The following is a 16,951-nucleotide window of genomic DNA, read 5'->3' as shown; positions in this document are numbered from 1 at the left end:
TGAACTTAATCGTATATCTAATATTAAGCTATCACAAGTTATACAAATTCATACGAAATGAAAATATTTGGCATTATCGCTTTCTACAAAACATAATCAATGCTATATTAAGTTTTGTAGAACTTTAGCCATATTCGTAGTGTAGTAGACTTTTGACAACATTTTCAAAAATGATTTGTCGCACTCCCAGACCACAGATAAAATCAAAATGGTTCCAACGTTTATAAGGTAACTTATACACCGCCTGAACACTTCGTAAGCGACGAACTAACCTCCAAATATCTTCAACCGAGACGATGTAATCATTCTCGGCATAATAAATAGTAGTGGGAACTCTGACATTTTCCAAGCAATATTCAGGAGGCTCAATCTGATGGTAACGCAGATAATTTTGCTCTGGCCCATAGTCATATTGGCGAAACTTCTTTGACATGTAACCTTGAAAATAATGCATCATTTGTTTGAAAGAACCTCCAACGGGAAAATTTGCCATGATATCAGGCAGTAGAGTCTGAAATGAAAATAAATGTTAGCATTAGTAGATATTTACTGTGTTTTATTTTAGCCCCATCCAGTGCAACTCAGATGTTTTGAATAACATATCAGGGCTAAGTTGTACTGGTAAGTTATCGATAACAGATAATAAGAAACGATTAATCGAAGAACACAGCAATTTATTATGCAAGCATTTGTGGTTTTGGAATTAAAAATAAAAAAATATTTTCATTCTATGTAATTCTTTTAACAAAAAGTGTCCTATTTAGTACAATTAATTGTTTCGCATTGCTAATAAAATTTCGAGACTTTTATTTCGGCATGATCTTTTTCGCCACGCAAATATGGTACTCAATTTAAAGGTAAATTTGGGTATATCACCAATAAGATGGAAAAAGTCCGTTATGGTTAATCTATTTGTATTTAGAATTTCAACACCTTTTGCAAATTTTATGTATGTATGAAAGGATTTCTATGCCAAGTATTCCCTTGAAAAGTTTTATATTTGTGAGTATCATTTCATTTCCGAAATTGGTGTGCTGGAAGTCACAACTAATCATCACCGTATATGACGGACAGTGGGATCTCGCTAGCTTGTTTTTTAATGTTATGGCAACCTAGAAGGTTTTTACGTTAAAATATTGGTCTTACACCAATATTTTATGGTGCTAAAAAACACCAACCACTATGGGACGCTTTTCATCTTTGGTTGGAAGACTTTTCAACCATTTTAGGTGTGGTGGCTTCAAAATCATACATTGGTTGTACACCTTTCACACTAGTTGATCTCTTCCACCGGCAGAGCACGGCCGAGATTCGGACCTGGACACACGGAGCTACAGTGAGAGCCGCGACCGTTGATTAACGTTCGAAGCCATCAATACAACTTCCAAAAGTTGGATAAATGATATGTGTAGTCGTATAGAAAAAAAGTCTATCACAGAGATGTATGACCAGCCAATGTTTGGCCCTTGAAGCCTCCACGCCTAACATGGTTAAAAAGTGTTCTAAACAAAGTTTAAGGCCGAAAGACCATGAACGCGTTGTGCATTGTTTTTGAGTATCGCGTTGGAAAATTCAACTCTGCAAACACACATTCAACACAAAAGCAACGCTCACAAGTAAAACAATACATAATTAAATGATGCGGCAACACAAATGACGCTCGATTTCAGTCGTCAAAATTGAAAAATTTTTAACTTTTGCGCGTTGATTTTTTGGTATTTGTTTGCATTTTACAACGCGACGCTCAAAAACAAATCACAACGCGCTCATTCTGTTTTGCCCTATAGTGCTTGGTGCGTAGTGATCTCTGGCTTTCCGTTTCCGTTGCAAAAATCTTCGATCACTCGAAAGAGAAACAAAAAAAAATTGTGAAATAAAATAATTTTGGCCCTAAAGCCTAGTACTGACTTCGACTTTTCACACGGACAACTGTCAAAATGCACTATAAAAATGGTGATGAAGATAATACGAACACATTCTGTACAAGTGGTACTGAGTTCTATGAGTAAAATAGTAGCGACATGTCGCTGCATCAGGATTAATTTCGCGCAATTTTAATTGCAAATGTAATAAAATGCTCACGAAATGCGGCGAATCAACTCTGCTTAATACCGCCGTCTTTGTTGTATGTTGTTGTTTGACATTTGTTTGCGTTCTGACAAAGAAAGGAGTCTGTTGGATTTCGTAGTAAATTAATAGGCATTTTCGCTGTGTATGAAGTCAGTACTAGGCTTAACATACAAAATACTTGAAAAAAAAAGATGTAAAAAACGTTTTGCTTACCTTATTTAAAAGTTGGGTATCATAACCTGCTGCAGGCCACAGACGACTAACACATACCAGTGGCCTTTCGTTCTCCAAACACGCCATGGATAGTAGTTTCTTTACATACTTATTTGTGGACACCATCTCGACGCCTTCCAGTACCTTGGAAACGTAATTTCTTGTTCCCAACAAGGGTCCAAAAATCTTTGCCAAACTGCCCTTGGTATTGCTGACATAGGCCACTGGGGCCAATAGGGTAGCGGTCTTGAAGACTTGATTGTATTGAGGCAACATGGAATTCAGAACTAAGAAGACGGTACCTCCTTGAGATATGGCAATAAAATGCATCCTTCTCTCGCCTGTATATGCACGAATGAAGTCCACCATGGCGGTCATGTCATAGATGCTCATCTCATGCCAAGAAAAGTTCCAAAACTCGGGATCACTGGCATTGTGGAAGATATTCTGCCTCGAATACACATTGCCCCGATTGTTCCCCAGCCACACATCGAAACCATGACGAGAGAGTAGATAGGGCAAAGAATTCTCCCGACCATTGAGCAGCCAAGCATCTGACGAGGCATAGATTCCGGCCAGCATAAAAACCACTGGTCGCCTTATTACACGTTGACTGCCATATGGGAACTGTTGCAAAATGGGTATGCGATGCAGTGTCAAAATATAACCATCCTTGGTCTGTACCTTGTGATATTCCACGGGAAATCCGTCATGACGTATACGCCTCACCTGGAAAAACATGGACATTGTTTACATTTCAGATAAAATAAACTTGACCCACATTTGAGAAAGTTTGCAAGTGCCGGTAAACATTTTAAGACGTCAACTACGTGAGTCAGTCAAACGTTTTGGTTCGCGGGCCAGCCAGCCAACTAGACGTCATGAGTTTTACCAACCGCTGACCGTGAATTAATTCCAAATGCCTATTTGCATAAAACAACACAAGTCGAGATTTCTACGTGAGTCACGTACGTTGAAAATTTTATGAGAACGACATTTTGAGGTGATTCCTTTGCGCATTCAATGACATCGTAAACACTCAAAAACCCTCACCATACCAACGAACCATTCAACCAATCAGCCATTCATTCATTCATATGGCCGAAAGCAAACAACAAACACTTTGAAGTTTGCTAATTTTCGTAATATTGGCTAGTCACTTTTGGAGCTTTGACTATGAGTTGGGGATGCTGCCACGTGCCTACACTGGAAAGGAAATTGATTTGACATCCAGCTATACTAATCGAATGAGTGCATTAAAGCAACAACCTCACGTCACCTCAAACCACATAATAAATGAACATTGTTGTAGAGTTGATGCGTTTCTGTCTTTACCTTTCCATATACAAATGTCTATAGGAAACCACAATAAGACTGCCTTCGATATTTTTCAACTACATTTCAGTTCAATTGGAATTCATCCTATATTGGTTTTATTTAACCCTTCAAAAGTTACACAACAGTATCACATGCACTAAGCTCTTGAACCACGAGCTTGATGCCAAGATGATTCTGAGCTGAAATAATCAAGAAAAGTGAAGGAAGCTAGAAAAAATTACTAAATTCTTAAGGAATTTTATGTCGTTTGAAAGTTAAAAGATAAAATTCAAAGATAAAAGAGAAACAGTCATCGCAGCCGAATCGAGAGAGGAGGGCAGCGGGATGACGGCAGAAGTGATCGATGGCTTTGCAAAGCTCACATGCAGACCGGGAAAGTGATCCGGGGCACGTCGAAGGAGGCAGAGGAGTATGTACCGGCAGCGCAATCGGGCGAAAGTGCAGGATGCTGGAGGGGATAGAACTGACATTACAGGCACTTCTCAGGAAGTTGGGAAGAGAATCAGATCTCTCGAAGAGCATAACACTGCTAAAATGCTGAAGAAGAAAAAGAGCTCCCCGCTTTCAAGTACTTTGGGAAGACCAAGCCAGCCCCCCTGCAATAAAGACACCAGACAGAGTCCTGTGAAGGGAGACAAAGTCGGAACAGGAACGAAGAAAGAGCACACGGCCCCTGAGTCTTCATGGATGGCTGTGACTTACAAATGGATGCCACAGCCATCACGGAAAGGGAAGATGGTCGCTGAGAAAAGATAAGGAGCCGCCCTCTAACGCCGGATTGGCAAGCAAGCACAACAGATATGAGATGACTTATGCAGTCGTCGGTATCGGCTGTGCATCCGGTGGGATTCGACCAGATCGTCGGTCTCAGGTGAGCCATTTGGTAAACGATCGGGTTATAGAACATGTATTGAACTCTGAAGGGGTTTTACCCATACGAATTATGAGCTGTGAGTATAGAGGGGACATATTAACGCTGCGCTTTGTGTCAGCGGAATGAATTGATACCGCCACAAAGCTCGTTGGAAGTATCCACACTCCCTAGGGCGCAAAGCTCGACCTTGTGAGAAAGATGGAAATCCCACAGCTCACAAAGACGACGGTGTTCATTAAGAATGTGGGCGGCGAAATCGCGTCGGAACGCATGATGGAGGTCTTAAACAAGCAAAACCAAGATTTAGCCGTGGAGAAATGGCAGGTTTTCGCACAGGGAGGAGAAGGAGGAAGGAACTCTCCTTGTGGTTGCCATTGATTAAGTTATCGTGACAAGTTTGGCTTAGACTAACGGCATGGCGTACTACGGGGCCATGGCCGTCTTTTTCAAGATTGGAAAGGCAAGAACAGGCGAATATCCTAATATTGAGCCATCAGGTGGTGCATTGGCGGAATACTCAATAACGCCTAACGGACAGGGGGCCGAAGAAGAGATTATCACCGACTCCCTCAATATTGGGAAGACTAGGATAAGTGAAGATCTTAATACTAAAACATCAGGCAGTGCAGGGGCGACATTCTAACGAACAGGGACTCGACGAAGGAACCATCCACGACTTTCTCGAGATTAATAAAACTAGGATAGATAAAGATCCCAATGCTATAACATCAGGCAATGTAGTAACAGAGAATTCATTGCCGTCTAACGCACAGGGAGCCTACGATGATACCACAACCTGCTCCCAAGAAGCCCATTTACTCAAGATTTGGAAGACTAGTCAAGGCAAAGATCCTAATATTGGTACATCGGGCAGTGCAGGAGCGGTATACTCAACACAGCGGACCCGATGATGGAATCATTACCGACTTTCTAAAGATTCGGAAGACTATCAGGCAGTGCAGTGACGGGAAACTCAATGCAGCGTAAGGAACAGGGAGCATACGATGAGATCATCACTCACTTCCAAGAAGCCCATCTAATGGAGGACCAATGATTGAGATCATCCAGATAAACCTCCACCGGAGCGAGACAGCTACTCACCCTCTGATGGAGAAAATCAGCAAGGGCAAGATTCATATTGCCTTATTTCAGGAGCCATGGACGACACGGAACAAAGTTTCTGGACTGAACCATATCAACTACTAATTATTCTATGCTAACACTGGTACTCGGCCGAGGGCCTACGTTGATTGTCATAAGAATTTGAATTATATATATTTCCCCAGAGTTGGCAACGTCGGATGTAACAGTGATGAGACAGGGAGACAGTGAAGCATATCTTTATCACTTTATCTGCCTTTCGACTCTCCGACACCGCCACCTACGTCGGATCAAAACCAAATTTACAACGAACTAACGACAAAGTCCGACCAAGTTCAAACAGTTGTGCGATTTTCTTATTATTTTTAACTCTGTTAAAAAAAATTTTTGGTTGGATGGGCAAGAAACGTATGCCATATATGTACGTCAGTCTCGGACAGACCTTCGCTAATATTGGTAGATAGACAAAGAGTTTATAATTTATTTATTTGTTAAGACGGAATAAAAATATTATTTCTTTACATTTGTTAAAGTAAATGAATACACTGAAAATGGGTATCGTATAATGTAGAAAAATTGTACCAGAAATTGGTATAAAAGTTTTATTACGCTTTATGAAAGAATAAATTGCATTTAGTTCATATACTAAAAGTAGGTATGGAAATTTTCTACCAGCTTAAAGAACTAAAATTCACGTTCAAAAATACTAATCCGTGGCATACCAAAAAAGAATTTGTGTGGAAAAAAACATTTTGTAGCAAATATTTAATAAAGCTTACTTCCATATATTTTGAGGACATGTCAGTCCACCACGTTGTAAAAGTAAGTTTAATATAAAACTTTTTAGTTAGTAGGGAATGAAATATGGTATACATGATCCTTAAAATATGTAAATGCAGTTTTAAAACATTTTCAATAGCATCTTGTAGTATATCTACTTCTTTGCAAAACAGTCAGCATGCTTTGTTATGACTTTTTCATAAAATATTCAGTAACTATTTTCAGTTGTGCGTATTCGATTGTTTATGTTTAAAATAATATTTTTCATTAATGGTGGCTAATGATAATCACAATAATCCTAATTTAATACTTTTAAACAGGATTTCAGCAAAACAGATCAGTACTTTTTGTCCAAAAATATTTGATAAATGTTTGTGTGTTTTGGAGAAGTCTTGTCTATTATTATTATTTATTTATTTTACAACTAAAATATAATTTAATTTTCTCGCTAAATTTGAAGATTATGTGAGCATAAATATATTTTTCATTTTTGATGCATCGAATACAACTAAAATCGTCTTTTTAAATAATGTTATTATTTTATAGTTACTTCAATAAGTTTTTTTTTTTTTTTGGTTTTAATTTTAGACATTCAATGTGACAAATCAAAACACTGGTTAATATAATTAAAGCACGAGCAACCATGGTGTTTTGCAGAAAATTTATATTCAAAGCGGCAGACAAATATACATTTTAGGTTAGTTCTATTTTTATACCCTCCACCATAGGATGGGGGGTATACTAATTTCGTCATTCTGTTTGTAACACCTCGAAATATGCATCTAAGACCCCATAAAGTATATATATTCTTGATCGTCATGTAGTTTTAAGTCGATCTAGCCATGTTCGTCCGTCTGTCTGTCGAAAGCACGTTAACATTCGAAGGAGTAAAGCTAGCCGCTTGAAATTTCGCACAAATACCTTTTATTAGTTTAGGTCGGTTGGTATTGTAAATGGGTCAAATCGGTCCATGTTTTGATATAGCTGCCATATAAACCGATCTTGGGTTTTGGCTTCTTGAGCCTCTAGAAAGCGCAATTCTTATCCGATTTTATTGAAATTTTGCACGTAGTGTTTTGGTAGCACTTCAAACAACTACGCTGAGTATTTACATCGGTCCATGTTTTAATATGGCTGCCATATAAACCGATTATGGGTCTTGACTTCTTGAGCCTCTAGAGGGCGCAATTCTCGTCCGGTTTTATTAAAATTTTGCACGTAGTGTTTTGGTAGCACTACCAACAATTACTCTAAGTATGGTTGTAATCGGTCCATGTTTTGATATAGCTGCCATATAAACCGATCTTGGGTTTTGACTTCTTCAGCCTTTAGAGGCCACAAGTCTAGTCCGATTTAACCGAAATTTTGCACGTGGTGTTTTGGTACCACTACCAACAACTACGCTAAGTATGGTTTTAATCGGTCCATGTTTTGATATAGCTGTCATATAAACCGATCTGGGATCTTGACTTCTTGAGCCAAAGTGCGCACAATTCTCGTCCGATTAGGCTGAAATTTTGCATGAGGTGTTTTGTTATGACTTCCAATAACTGTGCTAAGTATGGCGTAAATCGGTATAGAACCTGATATAAACCGACCTGGGATCTTGACTTTTTGAACCACTAGAGTGCGCACTTCTCACCCGATTTGGCTGAAATTTTGTACAACGGCTTCTCTTATGACCTTCAACATAAGTGTCTAATGTAGTCTGAATCGATCAATAGCTTGATACAGCTCCCATAAAAACTTATCCCTCAATTTTGCTTCTAGAGCCCCTACAAGGCGCAATTCTTATCCGAATGAACTGAAATATTACAAAATGACTTCTACAATGTTCAGCATTTACTTATCTAGATATAGCTCCAATAGCATAACAGTTCTTATTCAATATTCTATGTTTGTCTAAAAAGAGATGCCGCGCATAGAACTCGACAAATGCGATCAATGGTGGAGGGTATATAAGATTCGGCCCGGCCGAAGTTAGCACGCTCTTACTTGTTTAAATTATGTTATGGGTACAGCAACTAGTTGTTTTATTTTTGGACATTCTGTGCGGCAAATTATAACTGCAGGTAACTATGGTTAGAAGAATGATAAAAACGAGTCATGGGATATGGATAATAGTATATTAAAAATGAAAAAAAAAATTTCGATTATTTGTTTATAAATGCGAATGAAAAGTGGAGTGCAAGTGTTATTAAGCAATTAGATTTGTAGTTTAAGCTAAATTAATTAAAAATTAATAATCATTATTCAAAGTTTTCTTTTTTGGTTAAACAAAAAATGTACAGGTAAAACAATTGTATATTTGCAAACAAAATAATAATTTGTTAGTTAATAATACTTTTAAACCAAATTTAATTCCACAATATAAAAGCTTCGGGTAAAGTATTCATGGAAACTATTTATTTCTACTACCCAATGCATATAAAACCTTAATTTGATTTGTTCTCCTTATTACATAAAACAGGAAAAAGAGAAAAATTTTTAAGTAATTCATCACTAACCTACTAAGGCTTATCACACGATAAATTTGATGAAATATAATAATACCAATTAGGACGCGTTAGAATTTTCTTTACAATTATGTTCGAAACATGCCGAAATTCAGTTCAGATATTCCAACTTCTTGAAAATTCCAACTATATTTAGGGTCACTCGCATAAACCTAAAATAAGGAATTGAGTACACAAAACGGAACAAAAACAATCTTAAGCGTCAATTCAAGATAATTTCAATTTTCATTCATATGGGGTTTACTTTTTTTTAGTATATGAGACATTTAATTCATAATAAGCCCATAACATCAAAGGGAGTTGTAAGTTGTTCCATTGCGGTTCTCTTAATATAAATGCATGACCTCTTCTACCGACAAATGGGAATGTAACCAGTCCAATTATGTTTTACAATGTAGAAGTCCATATGTTTATTTGGATGGAGATGGAAACATGGCCAATTTACAAATTCACCGGTTACACACACACACACACACCAGAAGAGGGCACATGAAAACCTTGAAACGAAATCGACCGGCGTATGCCAAAAAATGGTTTTTCGCCAGACTTTTATTTAGTCAGTTACTTGTTTGGCTTGATTGCTGTGAGTGACAGACATTAGGCCGAACACAAATCAAATTAAAAAAACATATCCACTTCATTATAAGCAGTCTGCCTTTTTCGTCTCCGTCTGTCTGTGCAAATGCCAGCACGTGTCATAATGTAATGTAGTGTCGTGGGCTATCGGTGTAAATTATGTATGCTTGACACTTGATTTTTGCACAATAATAAATTCGAATGCAGAAGCTTTTGCATATAAAAGCTGTTCATGTTTATTTTATAGAGATGAAATGCATAAAAGGCTTTTCTTTGTTTATTACCAAAAATAATATTTTATAATATGCAAGTAATAAATGGAAATAAAATATAAATAAAATAAAAATAAATGGAAATAAAATAAAATATAATTGAAAATGGAGATGAAATTGAAAACGTTTTCAAATTAAAAATTAAGAGAATCAATCTTTTCTTTTAATGGAATCCTGACTTTTTTCAATTATGATCGTGGTTGAAATTTAGGCAATTTTCATTTCAAAAGTCAATTAATTCATTAATTTGTATACCCACCACCATAGGATGGGGGTATACTAATTTCGTCATTCTGTTTGTAACACCTCTAAATATGCGTCTGAGACCCCATAAAGTATATGCATTCTTAATCGTCATGTCGTTTTAAGTCGATCTAGCCATGCCCGTCCGTCCGTCTGTCTGCCGAAAGCACACAGTTGTGATTGTAAATGGGCCAAATCGGTCTATGTTTTGATATAGCTGTCATATAAACCGATCTTGAGTCTTGACTTCTTGAGCCTCTAGAGGGCGCAATTCCCATCCGATTTGGCAGAAATTTCGTACAACGGATTCTCTCATGACCTTCAACATTCGTTTCTAATATGGTCTGAATCTATCTATAGCTCGATTCAGCTTCCATATAAACCTATCATCCGATTTTGCTTTTTGAGCCCCAAAGGGCCCAATTCTTATTCGAATTGGCTGAAATACACAAAACACAATGACTTCTACAATGTTCAGAATTCAATTCATTTATGGTCCGAATTGGACTATAACCTGATATAGCTCCAAGCATAACAGTTCATACTCAATATTCTTTGTTTGCCTAAAAAGAGATACCGCGCAAAGAACTCGAAAATGCGATCCATGGTGGAGGGTATATAAGATTCGGAGTGACAACACTGCTCTGATGAGTCATCCGCCGCATAATTCTGACTTGGCACCGAATGATTTCTTCTTATTCCCGTACGTAAAAAAATAAAATGAGAGATCAACGTTTTTTGACGCCTGAAGAAGCGTTTGATGCGTTCAGAATGCATGTTTTGGAGATACCTCAATCAGAGTGGCAAAAATGCTTCGACAATTGGTTCAAACGCATGCAAAAGGGTATTTGTTTTTGTTCTCTAATCCAGAAATATAAAAGGCAACCCTCTTATATCAATTTATTAAATTATTTATTTTTTAATTTATTTATTCTTTTGTTTATTTTTTTAATTCTGTAATATTTTTTTTATTCATTCAGTTACCAATCAATTAATTACTTAATTAATTATTTTTTTATATTAATTTTCTTTTATTTTAATACATATTTTCTTTAATTTATTTTATAATTTTTTTTTTTTATTTAATATTATTTTATTTTGTATTATTTATTTTCTGTTTTCATTTTAGGTAGGTAATAAAACTTCGGTTAATTGCTTGTGGTTTTAATAATTAAAACCACAAGCAACCATGGATTTTTGCAGCAGCTAAATATTCATTTTAGGTAAGTTTTATTTAAACTATTTTAATTATTTTATAGTTACTGCAACTAAATATTTTTTTCATTTTAGACACTCTATGCGTCTAATCATAGCTACAGCTAACCATGGCCATGCCATTGATTGTTTTATTTATGGTCACCACATGGCCTTGTTCGAAAAAAAATAGGAGTATGGATTATTTTAATTATAAGGAAAGAATAGAATTGCCCCAATACTACGAAGATCTACCAAAAAACTACGAAAAATGTATAGACAAATTAAGGAAATAGTAGGATACTTTGATCAATCATTACAAATGCCTCACCACATTAAAAAAGTCTGAAAAAATCGGTCCCAAACATAAAAGAACAGGTTTGTGATATAGCAAAACAAACTCTACGGAGTCTTAAGAAATATTCAAAAAAGTCTAAATCTGACTGTAGTTGGTCCTACTGTTCAGAAACGGAGGTCGATTACCTGCAGACAATAAATGGTCATACCGAAATCAGAACATCGAAATAGTAAATGAATATTGTGACTTGGGAGTTATGCTATTCATTCACAAAATATGTTGAAAAATGGAATAAATTATCCAAAAGCTGCATTAATTGAACATGGAAAGCACTGATAAACCGACCACAGGTCACCCTTTTGTCAAAGTGGAGAATTTTTAAGAGTGTATGCAGATCCAAGCAGTCGTATGCTGCTCAAATATGGGGCTACTCCTGGTTTGAAGAGGTGGACAAGCTTCAAAGGTATTTTCTTAATAGAGCTCTTAAACTCTCTGATTTTATACCGAACTACATATTGTCGTTGGAAACCGATACAGTTGACAATCACTTCTACACGCTACAAATGCATATAAATTATATTTCCAAGGCGCTGTATAAATATGGAAACGAAAGACTGCCGCATAAACTACCGTTGAAGGTATGGAATAGAAAATTTTTCTGGGCAGAAGCGTTGGTAAGCAGGTTCAGCGAAGCAAATATCTCATCTGATAATATTATAAGAACTGCTGGAGAATGGAATATAAAAACTAATGCATTGATGCAAGAACTCAAGTTACGAAATTATTTGGAAAAAAAAATTGATCGAGCCCTAACAAGCGAAACCCGTTACTACAGATTTTTAAATTACAATGTTGGCGTAGATTTCATAAAAGTTTTATATAATCTGGATAAAATTTCCATTATAATGAGAACCAGAGCAGATATACTGCCATTAAATGCCAACTCTTTCAACCAAGCAGTTAGTACACCGTGTACCTTATGTAACACAGAGCAAAATGAAACTATTCAACATTTCATGGCAATATGCTCAATTATGAGGGAATTAAGGATTAGATATTTAGGAACGAGTCAATAAGAAGAAGGAGAGCTAATTAGCTTATTAAATGGTGAAGAAGGTAATAACTGGGAAAAATTGTATAATTATGTTCGTACTGTATCAAATTACAGAAAATGTAATTTTCATGAATTGTTTTGAAATTACGAAAAATTTATATCTATTTCATAAATATTAAAGAAAATATACTATTTGTCTTTAATGTTAAAAAACATAGCAGAAGAAACTCAATTGATAATTGGTTGTGACAGACAACTTTTAGATATGGTCACATAGTCGATATGGTATTCTTGTAATTAGTTTAAAAGTTTAAAATTTTAATAATATAACCTTTGTAAATACTATTATAACTAGTTATATTATTTTAGATATTTGTAAAACAAAATTATAAGAATGAGTAAACTACTACTACTACTACTGTTCCCACTATTCGGAAAACACTGTTGGAAAGTGACTTATTAGCAATTCGTTCAAGAATGGTACCAATGCTGAACAAGAAACAATCAGTTTAGTTTGGCACAGAACATATCGATTGGCTATTGGAAAAATGGAGGAACTTTTTGTTGACCGACGAATGTAAAACTTTATTATTTGGTGGAATTGGGTTTAGACAGTATGTATGATGCTTTCAAAACACATAATATAAAGCACATTATACAAAAAAGGTAGTCAAATATGGTGGGGGAAATGTATTAATACATTGGAGTCTTTTGTACATATGAACGACTATGTTGGAATTTGGAACATATAATGTTAACTTATGCAGAATGGAATATCCTACTGAAATTGGTATTTCAACATGGAAAACATACTAGTAAATTGGTAAAGGATTGGTTAAAATTCAATGGGGTTCAGGTTAGGTCGCAAACTGCTCAGTCTCCTGACCTCAATCCCATAGAACATATATGGGAGACATTGTAAATTAAGTAATAGCGACATGAATTCTGAATGCGGACAAGCTATGGAACCATACCAAAAACTACCCGTACAGATAGATACGCGGACGCCATAAAAAATAGGTGGTTACTCTATAAACAGAAATAACTAAAGTTTTTATACTTTCCACCATAGGATGGGGGTATACTAATTTTGTCATTCTGTTTGTAACACCTGGAAATATGCGTCTGAGACCCCATAAAGTATATATATTCTTGATCGGCCATATCCGTCCGTCTGTCTGTCAAAAACACGCTAACTTTCGAAGGAGTAAGGCTAGCTCCTTGAAATTTTGCACAAATACTTTTTATTAGTTTAGGTCGGTTGGGTTTGTAAATGGGCCAAATCGGTCTATGTTTTGATATGGCTGCCATATAAACTGATCTTGTGCCTTGAATTCTTAAGCCTCTAGAGGGCGCAATTCTCGTCCGATTTGACTGAAATTTTGCACGTGGTGATTTGGTATCACTTCCAACAGCTGCGCTAAGCAAAGTTTAAATCGGTCCATGTTTTGATATAGCTGTCATATAAACCGATCTTGGGTCTTGACTTCCTGAGCCTCTAGAGGGTGCAATTGTCGTCCGATTTGCACGTAGTGTTTTTGTATTATTTCCAATACTGCATTAAGTATGATTCAATTCGGTTCATAATCTGGTATAGCTCTCATATAAACCGATTTTGGATCTTGATTTCTTGAGCCAATATAGCGCGCAATTCTCATCCGATTTGGATGAAATGCATGAGGTGTTTTGTTATGACTTCCAATAACTGTGCTTAGTAGGACGCAAATCGGTACATAACCTGATATAGCTGCCATATAAACCGATCTGGGATCTTGTTTTCTTTAGCCTCTAGAGGACCCAATTCTCATCCGATTTTGCAGAAATTTTGTACAACGGTTTCTCTCATGACCTTCAACATATGTGTCTAATATGGCTTGAATCGATCAATAGCTTGATACAGCCGCGATATAAACCTATCTCCCGATTTTGCTTCTTGAGCCCCTACAAGGCGCAATTCTTATCCGAATGCACTGAAATATTACACAATGACTTCTACAATGTTCGGCATTCATTTATGGTCCGAATCGGACTATAACTTGATATAGCTCCCATAGCATAACACTTCTTATTAAATATTTTTTGTTTGCCATCCATGGTGGAGGGTATATAAGATTCGGCCCGGCCGAACTTAGCACGATCTAACTTGTTATTAATTAAAATCGGTGCGGCAAGTGATGGCATGTGTAGGACATGCGGGGAAAATGATGAGACTAATTAATGAGGAAGAGACGGATAAACCAGAGGGATGCACAGTTCCCCTGAGTCTTCTGTGGACTGGACTGTGACTTCCAATAGGAGGCCACAGCCATCACGGAAGGGGAAGATGGTCGCTGAGAATGGTAAGGATCCGCCCTCTTACGCCAGAGTGGCAAGGAAGCACAACAGAGATGAGCTGACTTATGCAGTCATCAATATCGGAGCTGACTTATGCAGTCATCAATATCGGCTGTGCATCCGGCAGGATTCCACCAGATCATCGGTGCCATGTGAAGGATCTGGTTAACGATCGAATTTTTCAACATGTGTGGATGTCTGTAGAGGGTCCACCCATACAAATGATGAGCTGCGAGTTTAGAGGGAACATCTTTACGCTGCGATTTGCGTCGGCGGAATGTATTGATACCGTCAAACAGCTCGTCAGAGGTATTCAGGCTCCCTGGGAGGGCGCAAAGCTCGACCTGGTAAGCAAATCGAAGAAATTTGGGGTTCACTTTTTTTTTTGAGTGTATAACGCAAAAACTCAATATGCAGCCCCAAATGAAAAGCATACAAATTTCTTGATGCAAAAGCAAGAAAAAAACATCCACACGACTTTTAACTCCCCTTTGGTTTGTTGGTCGCCGAGGCTATTCGTTCAAATACAACTTGTCAGTATTTATCTTCGTCTTGCTAATTTTGTTTCTAACTATATAAAGTTTTCAGTTTTTTATGTCTCAATAACATTTAGTAGCTACACTGACAGCCTGACAAAAGTTATGACATACGCATGCGCACTACACCACACGGGAAGTCATCATACATCTGGGCTTCCCGTAAGGCAACAACAATAAAAAAATACATCATTTGATGAATTGCATTTCAACAGAAATTAACCGAACCAAATGGTGTCACAACTGCGCCAACTGAACCACGCGGGTACATGGCACGTATGGACAATTGCAATTGGAATGCTAGCTGACTGGCTGACTGGGTGGGCTGACCTATAATAATGAAGAGGATTTACTAACATACCGCATCTGTTATGATGATCTCTCGACTTTGTCGCAGTGGCACAAATGCTGCACTCAAACTGCAGCTGCAGACAATGGCGAAGACAAATGGACACAGAATGTGTGCCAATGGGTCCAGCCGGCATTGAAGCATTTTTTTTGGATGCTGCAATACTGTGGTGCTTGTTATCTTTCGGCAGTAGGTTTCTGTTCAGAACATTCACTATTTATACACTTTGTTTTCAAATAAAATTTCATTTCAGCTTCGTTAAAATTTCACTTTCGAAATTCGACGCTCTTTTTCACATTCGAATGACAACCGATTATCAATTTTGATTGTTTGCATCATTTTTTTTTTAAATTTTTGTTTTTTCAATTTTCAACACATTTCAATTCAATTTAATTTCGATTATGAAACAATACGTGTTCGTCGGCGGTGGGTTAATCACTGCCACCACACGGTTGCGGCATCGTTGGCCAAAGAAGGAAATCGAGAGAAATAAACACCGCAACCATAGTTAACCGGTTGCCTTAAATGAACGTAACTTCTTCGATGGTAATGAGGATGATGGGACGTCCATGAGGAGACCACCTTTTGAACTTTTTCTTTTATTTTGATTTTTCACAAAAACAATAAAAAAACGGTGTCTGGTATGACTTATTCCTTTTGGGAATGGGTTTATTGCACGTGCACCTCTGTCCAAAGTTAAGAGGCTATCGATGTGGCAGCGCGCCTTATGTATTGCATTGGCCTAGTGCTTATCGGACGTCCCCCAAATCCGTCGTGGTTATTTGTTTCGCACTTGGTTTTAAAGTGTTCTGCACATAAATAAATGTTGGAATCTCTTTATGGCTTATTTCGCCGTGGCCAAGCCAAACCAAGGAGGAGGCGGTAATGTATGATCGAGAGTCTTTAAGCGACTGGGGCCTGACATGGGTATGGGTAATGAGGCAAACGCCAAGACAAAACTTTTTGCAGTTTCAGTTGCTGCTGCCGCTTCTTCTTCTTTACTTGTGCTTAGCAAAGTTTTGTTTGCAGTGATAGCTTTTTATCATTCCTACCCACCGCCACACCACAAGGGCTTGATCACTCACTCAGTCGGCATGTTTTTTTGGCGGGCCGATACATGTGTATGTGTGGGCTGGTAATGAATGAATAACTGTTCGTTGCTCAGATAAAAGCCTGGTGTATGACTTGTTGCGCACGCTTTGC

At 37.2% G+C, this 16,951-nt stretch overlaps 1 protein-coding gene across 1 annotated transcript; it reads right to left on the bottom strand.

Moving 5' to 3' along the window:
* LOC106092169 (lipase 3) lies at positions 1 to 16,640 on the bottom strand. The gene is made up of 3 exons (XM_013258941.2): positions 15,761 to 16,640; positions 2,284 to 3,012; positions 1 to 511 (listed from the first exon to the last, which is right to left on the bottom strand). Exons 1-3 carry the CDS (start codon positions 15,890 to 15,892, stop codon positions 125 to 127), a joined length of 1,248 nt encoding a protein of 415 aa, XP_013114395.2. The 5' UTR covers positions 15,893 to 16,640; the 3' UTR covers positions 1 to 124.
* Between the last annotated feature and the right edge of the window lie 311 nt (positions 16,641 to 16,951).

Source organism: Stomoxys calcitrans, chromosome 2 (genome assembly GCF_963082655.1).
Source record: "Stomoxys calcitrans chromosome 2, idStoCalc2.1, whole genome shotgun sequence".
Classification (NCBI taxonomy): Eukaryota; Metazoa; Arthropoda; class Insecta; order Diptera; family Muscidae; genus Stomoxys; species Stomoxys calcitrans.
This window is presented reverse-complemented; position numbering and strand designations above follow the sequence as displayed.

Excerpts from the sequence above, each read along its gene's own strand:
- LOC106092169 (XM_013258941.2), bottom strand. The coding sequence starts at position 15,892 with ATGCTTCAATGCCGGCTGGACCCATTGGCACACATTCTGTGTCCATTT. Across the intron at positions 3,013-15,760 it reads AGATCATCATAACAGATGCG|GTGAGGCGTATACGTCATGA; the intron begins GTATGTTAGTAA and ends ATGTTTTTCCAG. Across the intron at positions 512-2,283 it reads ATACCCAACTTTTAAATAAG|ACTCTACTGCCTGATATCAT; the intron begins GTAAGCAAAACG and ends TTTTCATTTCAG.